General features: G+C 39.2%; 1 protein-coding gene across 14 annotated transcripts in view; it reads right to left on the bottom strand.

Moving 5' to 3' along the window:
- The window catches only part of JAKMIP2 (janus kinase and microtubule interacting protein 2), a 47,847-nt gene that overhangs the window by 23,649 nt on the left and 10,148 nt on the right, over positions 1 to 14,050 (bottom strand). For 4 of the 14 annotated variants that reach the window (XM_080555242.1, XM_080555237.1, XM_080555244.1 and 1 more), the window contains exons 2-6: positions 13,623 to 13,871; positions 10,512 to 10,670; positions 9,274 to 9,346; positions 5,114 to 5,383; positions 414 to 911 (exon numbers count right to left, since the gene is read on the bottom strand). In XM_080555242.1, the coding sequence (XP_080411368.1) occupies positions 414 to 911; positions 5,114 to 5,242 (627 nt within the window). In that variant the 5' untranslated portion in view covers positions 5,243 to 5,383; positions 9,274 to 9,346; positions 10,512 to 10,670; positions 13,623 to 13,871. The remainder of the gene's footprint in view (positions 1 to 413; positions 912 to 5,113; positions 5,384 to 9,273; positions 9,347 to 10,511; positions 10,671 to 13,622; positions 13,872 to 14,050) is intronic. The other 10 variants (XM_080555233.1, XM_080555240.1, XM_080555241.1 and 7 more) reach the window with 5 other exon arrangements.

Below are 14,050 nucleotides of genomic sequence, written 5' to 3'. Positions count from 1 at the left end.
CAAGATTAAAGCAAAAGATCTCTCTTCTTCTGCCATGCTCTGTGTTTAATGTGTTTAAGATACCATCACAATGGTTAAAGAAACTAATAAGCTGTCAGTGCAGATGCAAACATCTTCTTTTTCTAATACTTTGCATGGCAGATGTATTAGCATTTCAGCAAATCAATTCCTTATGGACTGGACCAATCACTCTTACTCTGTGGAGTTATTTGCCCTCCTAGTGGTCACTCTAGTGGATTCACTGTGATCTATCTGATGCTGGGATACAATAATGCAACGTTTTTATTACTTTTGCAAGCCAAGGTGCTTTGCAGAGTTCTGTGATTCGCAAAAACCTGAGAGGTACAGGAAGCAAACTCACTACAGCATAAAACAACACATGAAATGTTTTGGTTCAAGGAGGGGTTACTAACCAAGCGGCGAATATCCCTCTCACTCTCCCATTTGATCTTAGAAATGGCTTCCTGGTGGGACTGATGCTCACTCCGAAGATCACCCGCCTTGATCTTGTCAGCTTGGATCATATTGTTAAGGGCCTCGTCTACCTGCTTTTTTGCAGACTTCAGTTCAGTAATTTCCTGCAGAAGCTTAAGGCGCTCAGAGTCAAACTGTTTTCTGGCCTCTTCACGTGCCTCAATAGTCAGCGCTGTCCTTACTTTATCACTGCTCCCATCCCGCAGTGCACACAACGCTGACTTGAGGCGCTGGATTTCACTGTCTCGGACTTTTACCATCCGTGTCATCTCCTGCTCGTGCTGCTTGATGAGGTTCTCCCTCACAGCCTGCAGCTCCTTCATTTTTTCCTCATGAAGTTTGGCTTTTAGCTCTGTGATCTGCACAGTCTGCTTGCGCTGCTCCACTTCACGGATACGTTTAGTTTCTTGAGTCTTCTCTCTTTCTAGTTTAGCAACCTAAGTTGAGACAAAATGAAAGTCACCTGCTACCAAGATACTATTATCAAAGCAAGCTCACCCAGGCACACAGCCTTATCAAAGTGAAGAAGACCCTGCTGCAGACCCTAGATGCTCCTCCATCCTCCTACCACAAAATATGGGCCAACTCCTACAGCCCTCACATAGATTTTACACTGTCTTTACTCAAGCCAAAACATCATTGTCTTCTCTAGGTATCTTGCCTTACTCAATGAGGCTACACAAACTTTCATTTTTCCCTTAAGAAATAAGATCCTGTATATATGTATGCATTTGTCTAATAACTTTTTAACCCATCAGTCAGTTTCAGCCAAATTCATAAGAAAAGTAGAGAGCTTAGCAATAGCAAGATTCCTACAACTTTCATGACCATGGGCAGTCAATTACATGAGACAGAAGTATGTGCATCTATAGGATCCCAACTGAGGTAAGGTGAGAGTCTGAAGGACCGGAAAACATCTCGTCTTTTGCAGATTTTCTTATCCATAAGTGAAGCTTTAATGGGCATATGTAGTCAGCTCTTGAACATGAATCCACAGAAAAGCATGCTTCACTGGTTATTACACTAATGGAACAGCTAGCTTTACTTAAAATAATGTCCTTTGCTACTCTAGATTAAAGATAATTTTTAAAGTTCTTGGACCATAGCTTTGGAATCAAAGTTACAAGGCAGCTTTCAGTACATTTGCACTAACATATCTCTAAGTCCAACTTCATAACCCTGAGCAATTTCACAATAGAATCCCATGTGAACCTACACCAAAGATAAGCCACTGACAAGGAAAGTTTTCAGTTCAGAGCAAGCTCAGTAAGTTTGTTATTTACAGTGAAAAAGATTGGGACTTCTGCGATAGTAAGAACTACTTTGTCTATTTCTTTTTAAATAAAGACCACAAAGAATGAACAAGAGAAAACCTTTCAGAAAGAAAAATCAAGGGAGAAAAAAAAAATATATGAACAAACATAGTAGCAGGTCATCTGAAAGCCCTCCAAGAGCCACTGGTGGTCTAGCATACAGGCCTAATTGATTACTTGGATAGGATTTAGTGAAGGTAGAAAGTGCTACTGACTATATGCAGAGCTGATTGACTTATTGTCTCAAGCTTTGCCATTTTACCTTTCCCAAAATAAGTTGTTAGAAGAGTTTGAAAGCGTACTTTTACTTCGGTTTCAATCAAGTCTCGGTTTTCTTACTTCCTACCTTTTTACTTCGGTTTTCGAGTCCTTCTGACAATTAATAGACTTTAAAAATGAGATGCATATTTCTCAGAAAGCTCCATGGAAAACAAATCTGAAAGATTCTCCTAAAATTCCCTACACAGTTCTCTGGAACACACAAGAACTTTTCAATGAAAAATATTCAGTACACACGTTATTTAAAGTTGGTATGTACTTGCAGCTCCCACTAACTTCTCTGCAGGACTTCAGCAGTTATCAGTGTGGTAGTTATGTGTAATAACACGTCATATGCAAAAAAGTGTTTTTCAGCTAGGGACTAAAAAGCAATCTCTTTTAATCACATCTATATGATTCACATGAGAAATTCAAATGCCATTACATAGATCACTTCTGAGAAGAAAGCTACACATAACCTTAGTGTCCCGCCACCCTCCACCCCACCCTGAGAATCCTTAGGCATGTTTTTGGTTTGCCTTCACTCCTTTTTCAGTCTAAATTCATCTTTGATTTTGAATACTCATGACTAAAAATGAGCCTGATGCTCTCTTTATTTCTTTAACCGTTGTCTTCCTGTTTATTAAAAAGGGAATTGAATGCATTACAAAATAAGGTGTAATTATTGTATGTGATCTATTCTGGAGTGACATAAAAAGATACACGTAAACTTTCAACAAAGTAGTTTGGGTATCACAATAGCACAGTGCAGACCCACGCAGGACCTGAGTACAACCCAAGCTGAGTACTGGGATGCCTGGTTTTGCACCTATTATTTTCCAGGCTGCCTAGTTTATCTAACTGCCATTAGGCGTTAAGCTGATGTGTAGATGCACGTTTCTGATGGGAAGAAAGGGAGAGAGAGTGAGGGTCTTGTGGTAGAAAGATTACTATATTTGAAGTAACGTGAAAGAGACCTGCTCAATGAAAGACCACAAGGGTCCTCTTTGGATTCAGTGATAGAGTGAATTTCTTGCTAGTAGAGACAGGAAAATTCAAAGATCCTATTGGTTTGAACCCTTTGTGGGATGAACAATTTCTTAAAACTCCTTCTGATGTTGTGTGACTGTCCATTTTGGCATCCTATTTTTAACATCATTTTGCAAATGAGGTTGTACTAAGATGTATATTCTAAATCTGCTTATGTCTAGGGAAAAAAGGGGGGAAAAGCTAAAATCTGATTTCTACATCACAATTAAAATTGCAGTGATTGCTGCTCCTCTAGATACAAATTGCAGAACATTTCAGAATTGTGATCTGCTTCCTGAGACTGTAGTTTTTAGCCCCTTGCTCCTCCATGATGACAATTCCTTTGATATCTGGAGCATTCAGTCCCATTTGGTCACAGGAACAGATGAGAGCACCTATGGATGGACCTCCTGAGAGGTACTGAAGCACAAGCAATTTCGTTGTTTTGTTCACGTTCTGCTCAGGTTCTTTCCATTGTTACTCTGAAGCACATTTAAATATATTTCAGGTAAGATTTTTTTTTTTTCAGTTTTGAAGGCTTTACTACATTTGTTGCTCTCATTATTTAGACCCATCCTTGAAGTGATGTCTAGTAACAAAAACCAGCACTGGCAAGTACCATATCAAAATTCCATAGCTGCAATGATAAAAAACCAGCAAGAGTTAGAATATAGTGGAAAGCACTACAGAATCTCCCTCGGCCATCAGTTTTCTTATTGACCTCCTATGGCTCCTTAAGAAAATAACTAAGCCTTGCCTATGTGCAACATATGAATGACAGAGCTTGCAGGGAATACACAAAAGAAGCATTTTTACTTTCCAAGGCTGTCATTGACCATATGAAAGAAGAGGATGCAGAATGAGTTTGAAAGAATTATGGTATCTGCTTCCTTGTTTATCTTCACTGCTTGTAAAAGACAGATTGAAGATTGTCTTAATCTCACTCATGGTCAGGGAACTTTAGCAATTACCACATAAGGGTTTATTGCACAAAAGCTGCACTCTGCCTATAAAACACAGATGCACTGTGAGTGCCACTAGAAGCATCCCTAAATGATGAGGGAGCAGCACTTTGGAGAGCAAAATCTACACTGTTTTGCAAGGCCACGTCAGGATCACATGTGGGAAAACTGATGCTGCCTGCAAGGATTTTAGCAGAAGGTCTGCAGGGTTTATGCAGAATAGGTGTAAAATAACAGCCAGTATTTCATACTTGGATAACAACTGGCCCATTACCTTTTTACAGGCTACAAAGGCTGAAACAGTGTAACAAGATCTTAGTGTCTTTCAAGGGCTGCCCTAGTGCAGATGATGCAGGAAGAGAGTCAAGACATCAGCAGATGATGTAGGGGAGAGCTGAGGCTGCAGCCCACAGCCCTAAGGTGGTACCAAAGGCTTCTAAAGTTTATGTGAGGAACCTCAAACCTTCACAGGTATGAACAGACAGGGCCATGGCTATACCCTCTGCACATGATACTCAGCTGGCTTTTGACTAACTTTGGATATCAGACTGTAATGCTGACAGACCATTGGTACCTGAACAAGCTCGAAATAATGTATACATACCTTAATGTACAAAATACAGTTCGGCTGCATTGCAGATAGATTACAAGGATCCACATGGAATTTCATGCTATACATTTAAGAACTACTTCACTCTACTTTGAAATAAAGACATATCTTGCTGAAATATATTCAAAAATTCACTTATTCAAAAACAGCAACAGTACACAATTTCTAGATGCTGGAAATTAAAAAATAATAATATAGTTAGAGACAATCTGAGTGGATAGTATGAAAAACACTAATTGGAATACGGCCAAAGATGTTACAAAAAGTATACCGTTCCATTTGAGGGCCAAAGTCTTATTAAACTTGTACCTTGGTATTTTACTGAGGTCTTTTCCACTGAAGCAGCAGCACATCATACCACTGTTCTAGAGAAGAGTTGCATCTGTTGATTTCTGTGACACTGTTTTTTTCATGTGTTTCTTTCCTTCAGTGCAGACACTTTTATTTAAAACCAAACCCTCACTCACCTTAGATTTCTCCTGGTGCAGCTCAATTTGAATGTCTGTTAGCTTGGTCCTGAGTTCCTCATTGGCAGCCTGTAGGGCAAGAATCAGTGCCTCAGGCTTTTCGCCCTTGCTACGTCCTTTTTTTGACATGATTTCTTATCAGTGAGAGTCCATGTGTTTACTTCTTTCAAATGTGGACTGCCATCTTTTTCTGTTCCTTTCTGTACCAGTTATTTTAACACCTACTGCCTGGCAATCCTTAAGGTTCTGTCCTCAGCTGCTTTGGAAGCCCTGTGAGAAATAAGACATACTATTATTTATCAGTGGACACTGCAACATGACAGCTCACATGGCTATGGAACACAAGATAGCTCACTTCTCCAAACACTGCAATCTCTGCAAGTCTGAAAACCTGCAAGGGAGATCCCAGCACAACCAGGCTTCCTTATGCAAGTCTGACATAGTGGTGGAGATTTCATACATGCCCTTTTCTTTTTCTCATAAAGGGGCACCATGCAAAGAAGATACAAGTTTGTTTACCATAAGGATTAATGATGTTGAGACTACAGGATTGGAGAGGACAGGTCATTTAATCCAAGCCTTACAGTCTGGGATAACCACAAAGCAGGCATTTTAGTCTGAAGAATCTATCTACAATCTCTTCCTGCTACCCTTCCCAACCCTTGAACTCTCCCAAGATCCTGTGCCAAACTCAGACTTTCATACAACATTCCTACAGTCTACTACAAGAGAGAAGCGCTGAAGTCCTCATTAGCATTCTGGGTCTCTGTAGAAGCAGAAAACGAATGACATGCAAAAGCCCATATCAGACTAGAATTTGTCACCTATGCCATTTTTAAGGGAATGCAAAAAAACTAACCAACAGTTTCTGTCAACTAAATTTTGGGGAAAATTCTGTCCTAAGTCAAAATGATATGGTAAGCATAAATCCAAGCACATCAGCAAGATACGCAGATAGGGAAGTGAAGGTGGGTTGTTGTTTGTTTGTTTGTTTTCCGTATCACTGGGAATATGAGTATCCCTCTGTCCTGCAAGTCCCATGTACTTTTTTTTTTTTTAAACATTTTTCTTATTAGTTATTAGCACAGACTGACAGCCTTGGATAAAGAGGTATTCTGTCTACCCACAAAATAAGTGTGGATTTAATAAGCTTCCTAGAAATTTCTGTATCTGTCTCTCAGCGCTAAGCAGGGATTGAGATGGTGCCATGTTCATGCTCACATAGTCAGTCTGCCTTTCCTGACACATTCACAAAACCTGCAGAAATTACATACATCTTTTGAGATGAAAGCAGAATCCTCAATAAAGAATGTCATTGTGAATTGAACAAAGCAAATTCACTCCTTCTTGCTGTGTTGATCTTGCTGTTCTGAAAATACTGTACTATATCAGCCAGGACTTCATATGCTGCTCCCTGTTATAATACCTCTGAAATCCTGGAACTGTGTTGTATATACACACTATAAATGGGCGCAGGATCTGATCCATCCTTCCCACAGTGCCTCATATTCAAAACTGGTAACAAAAGATCTAATCAAGCTAGTTACATGAAAGACTTTTTCTTCAGTAGGGCTGCAACAGTACAACATCAGAACTGAGCCTGCTTTCAGTGCAAGTGACAGAGAAAGAAAATGGTCTTTGGAAAGCAGTTAATAAAATGGCTTGTTCTTCTCACATACCATGTGACACAGCACAGCCCTGGAACATCTTATATAGTTCTGGCCAGGAAAAAAATCAGACCATATGGGACAGAAATGGTCAAGAAAGCAGAAATCTTTGACTGTCAATGCCAAATGATGATTTGTTTGAGTTTGAACAACAGCTCATGCTTTCGCCAGATTAGCCATGCGAAGGATGGCTTTGGAGAAAGAAAACAGTACACAAGCGAATCAGTAAAGACAACAGATTAAAATTAACAGGATAAGATTTCCTGAATGGGGAAAATGCTTCTTTGCTGTGTTGTTTAAGACCCTCAACCACTCCAGAGACTCCTCTGTCCCAGAGGCCCGTTCAGCAGAGAGCAGAGAGGCTTTGATAGTTGTGATATGCTGTAGTGTTGCGATAATACAAACTTCTACTAATGCACCAGGACCATACTGTTCACAATCCTTACCACACTGAGCTGGCCACACAACTCTTCACTGGACAACTGATTTGCCAGTATGCTGCAACAGAGCTATTAAATAAACAGAGTGTAACTGGTACACAAGAACACACAGCCATAACAGAGGTAATCCCAAGGCAGTGTTATCAGAGTGCTGTCATACAATCAGTGCCACCACACAATGTCAGATATTACATTAACTAGGAATAACTTCCAGAGCCAGACTCTGTTCTGGTTTACTGCAAGGAATTGGCCAAGTTTACTGGCACTTTTGGGAAGTAGTTTCAATGAAACACACAAAAATCATTCACTAATTGCAAAACATCAAGTTAGAGTGCATATTCTTCCTGTTTCCCATGACTATAATCACTGGTAAACAGCAGTATAACATGGATTTTTAGTGATCAATAGGGCTTAATGAACATTATTTTAGTAGTATATATTCTAGATAAACTAAAAAATAATTAGCAAATAGAAAAATAGAGCATATTACTTTAGTATCAAGATTGTCTCAATGGAATAAGAAAATATGGATATTCAAAAGCAAAAGGAACCTAAAGATGCTCTTTGTGACATTAAGATTAATGAATGTATAGTGGAAGTACTTAAACAGAACACTAATGGCCCTATGATTTTTTAGTTTGGAGTAGCTTTTTTATTTATTTAATCTGCTGTTTTACTGGTTCAACAAAGAATACTGCTTTGGGATAGAATTTCAATATATCTTTAAAACAAAGGCAACTATATAAATGTAACATAAAAATGCACTGGAGAGACCTACAGCAAATTCATTAGTAGCCCATAATTTCCTCAACTGCATTCATAATTTGATGATAATGTTAACTTCATGATTCTTTTAAAAAAAAGGCCATGTGAGCAATCTCCATTAATTTTCCACAAATCAACTTGCATGGCATGTACAGCACTTCAACACACTGATGAGCATAACTTGTACTTATCACAGTTTTGCACCCACAATTAATTTTCAAATGAAAGATGGCATCTCTGACTCCAGTTATCAACCTTTTTCTCTTAGAGGCGTTCATCTTTCTCATCATTCTCCAATACATCACTAACATCACACTCTTCCAAGAGGCACTTGGGTCCTCTCAGGTATGCTGTATTGAATTCTGTTTTCCTGTTGGTGTCCCCAGAACAATTTGAAAGCATCTCTATCCACTGTATGAGCATTTCTTGTGTCAGTCAAGGACGTGGCAACATGGTGTATCCTGCCTCTCATTCTGCAGACCACATGAGTACACTCAGAGGTGCTTTAAAATGCCGAACTTGCAGAGGGACTCTCCAAAGTCACTCTGGCCATGGCTGTATCTCCACTTGCAGACTTACAAAACAGAAAGAAACTCAACATGTTTGCGCTTCAAGCAACAGTGCCCATCAGTTGGTATAACCCTCACTGTCAGATCTACTAGTTGTCTGCACACCTTGCCTCTTCAAGTGGCCTAACTGTTTTCTTGCTAAGTTGCTTCCAGAATTCCTTTTAACAAGAAGCTTTGAATGTATGGTCTGACACAGACTGATAATCTTTCCTAGGTTGAGTTATGTCTACTTAGAAACAACGAGTCACTTATGCTTCACAGAAATAAGACTGAATGCTGTTGGATCCAAGTGTAGAGATCAGTGGGAGGACTGCAGTGAAGGTCCTTCATTAATCTAGTTTCAGATTTGGGGTCCTGAGCCCTGCTTCGGTCTACTCTAGAAAAATAGACATAAATATCTATTGACTATATATTGCAGATCACACTCTAGTGAGACTGACTGGCTGCAGCAGCACTTAAGAAAACCTAGTGTAATTTAACGCAAGCTAGAGACAATTCTGCTGGAACACAATATGATCTTGTGGGTAAAGCAGAGACCATGATGCACAACTTCCAGGTTCTTTTCTCATCCCTTCCACTCCCGTATATGTACTTTCCTTAACATTCCAGTAACATCACTCCAGAGAGCCCATTCTGTAAGCTGTTTTCCACTGCCATTATTTATTTTCCCAGTTAAGTACCTTTTAAGATCAGACACATTTGATTCAATGGTATCTTACCAATAGCTAACATGGTTTATGTTAACCAACTGAAACACAAGGCTTTGAAGAATGGCTTCAATCAACAGTGATCCTAAACATGAAACAAAGACCAAAAAGTAATCATTAAAGAACAAATTTAGAATTACAGGCAAGAGAAGTAGAATTATTACTCACTTAAAGGGAAATGTTGCTGGCACTGTCAGTTAAAGTCTATAAAGGTAAGATGACTTTGGTGAATGCAGTTTTAGTAATATTTAGCACAACCTTTGAATAACTTCTGCAAGTCTCTTACTACGCAATCTATTGTTTATGTTTGTATGTTATATTGTTATGTTCGGTCATTCCACTGAATTTTCCTATTTTCAGATGGAACACCTCAACATGAAATAATGAAAATACATGAAAAATTAAATAGTAGCAAAAAAAAAAAAAAAAGAGCTTTCAGAATTATCATGCTATGTCAACCTTGCATTTAACAAAACAGATTTTGAAAATAGAGGCATTTTTGTTAGGAGAGGAATTCCATTTTTTTACCACTCAGCAATTCATTTAGAATCAACACATGGCACAGGCAACTGGACTGGGGGACACTAGTGTCCATCCTCAAAAATCAGACACTAACTATAAAGTAATAAGACAAGCTGTCACAACAGTCTGGTTGCCTTTAATGTCATCCTCTGGCCAGCCTCCTCTACAAAACAGTTGGTAGTCTGTGGTGAGACAGGCAGGACTTGTACTTGATGAGGGGCAATTTTTCACTATAGGAGGGAAATATATTTTTCATCAGCAAAGTGTCTGTTTTCATTGACAGCCTCATTTGCAGGGCCAGACATCTTCCTTTAGGCAATACTGCCTTCTGTGTGAATGAGTTGGAGTAAATTCATAAGCACATGGAACAGGTATGATTAAGAGTTCATTATGAGTGTGATTTATCTCGTGCCTGTGAAGGGGGAGAGGAAAGCATTATGGTTTAACCCAGCAGATGGCTAAGCACCACACAGCCGTTCATTCATCCTCCCCCTTCAGTGGGATGGGGGAGAGAATCAAAAAAAAGTAAAAGCTTGTGGACTGAGATAAAGACAGCTTAATAGGACAGAAAAGAAATACTAATAACAATAATAATAGTAATGGTAATGGTAATAATAATGTGTGCAAAACAAGTGATGCACAATGCAATTGCTCACCACCTGCTGACCAATGCCCAGCCCCTCTCCGAGCAGCGGTCCCCCCAGCCTGGCCAGCCACCCCATATTAACTGTTCAGCATGATGTCATATGGCATGGAATATCCCTTTGGCCAGTTTAGGTCAGCTGTCCTGGGTCTGTCCCCTTCCAGCTCTTTGTGCATCCCCAGCCTCCTCACTGGCAGGGCAGTATGAGAAGCTGAAAAGTCCTTGGCTTTGCGTAAGCACTACTCTGCAAAAATTAAAACATCAGCACGTTATCAACATTATTTTCATTCTAAATCCAAAACACAACACCATACCAGCTACTAGGAGGAAAATTAACTCTATCCCAGCCAAAACCAAGGCAAAAAGGAAAGATATTGCCACCTTCAAATGACCTCCTCAGCATCCAGCATAATTAAAAAGGGATATAGTTACTCTTTGGGAAGCTGTATCTTTTCACCTATCAAGGTCACCTACCCTTTGAGATGGAAGGGCATAGTGAGTTTGTCCATATTGGATCATATTGCTTTTAATGCACAAAGCTTGATATTTATGCCAAATCGTTAGTATTATTCGCATTTCTAAATACCTGCTTTACCAAAGCTTGTGTGCAGACCCTTGCAGACTACAATGAGGTAATAACCTTCCTTATAAATCCCTGGTATACCACGTCCCCCACAGGGTGCCAATTATATTGCTGAAGAACACTGTCCCAGCAGTCTGCTGTGGAAATCTAGGCAAGTGAGGAGGCTCATTTCACCTGCTGCCATGTCCTTACTACACTTGCAACTTTACACTTGTACTTGCAATTCCAAAAGAGTGAAGGGAGCCAGGTAGATGTACTGATTCTCAGCAGCACACATGATCAAACCCTAGATTTTAAGCCCAAGAAGAAACAGCTTCAGTCCTTAGGTAAACAAACTCCTTTGACTTTAGTGGAATGAACCCTTTGGGTATATAGATCTCCCTGTGAAGTACACAGTGCATAGTGCAGATATCATAAGGCATATCTGTCAAGGAAATTAAAAACATCATAACATTCCCAGATTGTGAGAATGATGTTACCCTATTAACTGTTTCAAATTCTGGTGGCATATTTGGCCATGCAGCTATTTAGAGATTGCAAGAAGCATCTGTCGGATGTCTGTAAGCAAAAAGACCATCAGAATTGTTTATGATGAATGGCTGCCAAGTACAATAGCAACAGGAGCATCTCCTATCAGCTTTGCCCTCTTCTAGCACTTGCTAGTAGAATGTGTAGGAATTATTGAAGCCCTCAGAGCCATGAAAATACCTAGTTAAGCAAAAGCTTGCTTAAAAAAAAATCAAAAAACCCTATGGGCAGATTTCAATCCAAGATAACAGGATTAAGTCCATTCCTAAAGCATAATAAATTCAGTCTGGAACCCACAAGGAGAGATTCCATTTTGCTCCTTTCCCTAGAAAATCCATCCACTGGATTCTTGAGTAAAAGCACCACACATTTTCTTTGAGATGCACCTTCAATGAAAGTCTAAATGAATTCCTTGAAGAATTTGCCACACTTTTTATGAGAAGAAGCAACACATTGCTACAGGCTGTGAAGAATTTATCAGCAAGAAATCATGGCTATACTTGAATACTTGAACTTGATTAGATTTGCTACTGTATGAAAAAAGTATGTCGTTTGAATCTCATTTTTGTTCTTGTTGTTGTTTTTGAGATCAATTCAAGCTTAGCTGCATGATATAAGCATGTAGAAGAAGTTTGTTCATATTCACACTCCCAGAGGTTCAAAGCAAGTGCGCGGATAACACTGTACTTCGTCCCATGGCAGAACATGTTTTAAAAAGAAAATGCTTCAAGGCAAGCACTCTGTAATCTTTAACATTATATGTAAAAAGACAAGTGCAACTCGATGAGCAATCCCACTAAAAGCTTCTTCTTACCTAGTCTGTTTAATCTTCTGTTTTCATCCCTTCCTACAAATTTCACTCATTGCTATTACTTTTCTTTTTTCTTCCATGCTTTCCTTTTTTAATTCCCTCCCCCCCCCCCTTTTTTTTTTAATTTCCCTTTGTCCTAGCTTTTTTTTCTTTTCCATTGCATTCTAGGCTAACTTTCTGTGTGGGTTTGGTCATATGCTAGCAAAAGTAGAGAGGAAAAATTCCTACTCCTGATCCCAGAAAATATGGGACTCTGAAGCTGTTCTGAGCTTAAGAGCAGTGTTTCCGATCCAGTACTTCATTTCAAAGTGATTGTTACATTCTAATATTTGTGGTATTAATAGTCTGAACAAGTATGTTTGTCTTAGAGTTCATATTAACTGTTCAATTAACTATCACTGAAAGGAATGAACTTCATTGGGTTCTGAATATTTGAGGATGGGAAGAGGAGAAAATTCTTCCAAGCCAAGAAACCTACTTTTTGAGATCTGTCCCCAGTTACAGCTTGCTGGTAGATTTTCCACCTCTAGTTCATATTTTTTTCTTCTGCAAGTAGCCGTAAGTGAAAGGGTGTGCAAACAAATGTAAAATAATTCTAGGGTGACTTTTTCTGTACTGTTTCCTTGTTATGTGCTATGTGCAGTTAATGTTATGGAAAAGGCTGCTGATATTGCGCATGTTGATTTGAAAACTTTGCTCAGAACTCAACACACACAAAAGTTCAGATAAATTTTCCAGATTCAAGCAGTACCATTTCCGTATCCGTAACAAAGGCAAAATAAATAAGGTTACAAAAAGCAGGTCAGGTCTTGAAATCAAACTTCTGAATAGCAAATATGTCACATTCAAAGTAGTAATCAATTACTGTTCTTCATACAGTAAATGTAGTACAAAATAAGTTTGTACAATGCTCTCAGACATATGGTTTGGTTTTGGGTCCTGTGTGCAGCCAGGAGTTGGACTCAATGATCCTTGTGGGCCCCTTCCAACTTGGGATATTCTGTGATTATTCCTTTATCTGAAGTGGTGAGGAAACTGCTCTGGATTTTGCTCCTAATGATAACCTATGGCAATTCCAAACTGTCTTCAACTTCTAAGTTGGTGAAGGCAACCAGAACAGATTAGTAGGGACAGAATTTATCTGGTAACAGGCTTCCCACCAGAGTTGTCCCTGAAGTTGCCTTGGCAGTCAGTTCAGATATGCTTGCTTGTTAAGGTTGAGTCACACCCCTTATCTAAAAGGATATAGAAGAAAACAATCCCATTAAAGATACCTGAAATTTGGGGTGGGGTGGAGTTCAGCAGCCTGAAGGAATGTCTTCTCATTGTATTCTTCATGGCTAGAATATCATGCAAACTAGACTCAGACACATTTCACTGGATATCCTTATTAGCATGACCACCAAGTGGGCTCAGAACCAAACAGCAACACTGAGCAAGTCGTATATCCGACGTGGTCCAGAGGTGAATCCAGGGGAAGTACTCTGGGTTTGCAGACAGTTAGTTATATGGAAGATTTTTTTCTAAAAAAAAAAAAAAAAAAAAAAAAAAAAAAAAAAAGCAACAGTATAAAGCCCTCACTTCTGTCTTCCCGTGTTAAAATGCAAAAAAATCACTACTATCATACCAAAAATTAATTTGACAGGTTGGGGTCAGGCTATTTCAAAACAATCTGTCTTTAGGTAAGGCTTTGTCATGACAG

Source organism: Anser brachyrhynchus (genome assembly GCF_964034855.1).
Source record: "Anser brachyrhynchus genome assembly, chromosome: 14".
Taxonomy (NCBI): domain Eukaryota; kingdom Metazoa; phylum Chordata; class Aves; order Anseriformes; family Anatidae; genus Anser; species Anser brachyrhynchus.
The sequence above is the reverse complement of the archived record's forward strand: the minus strand, read 5'-3'. Positions and strand labels throughout refer to the sequence as shown.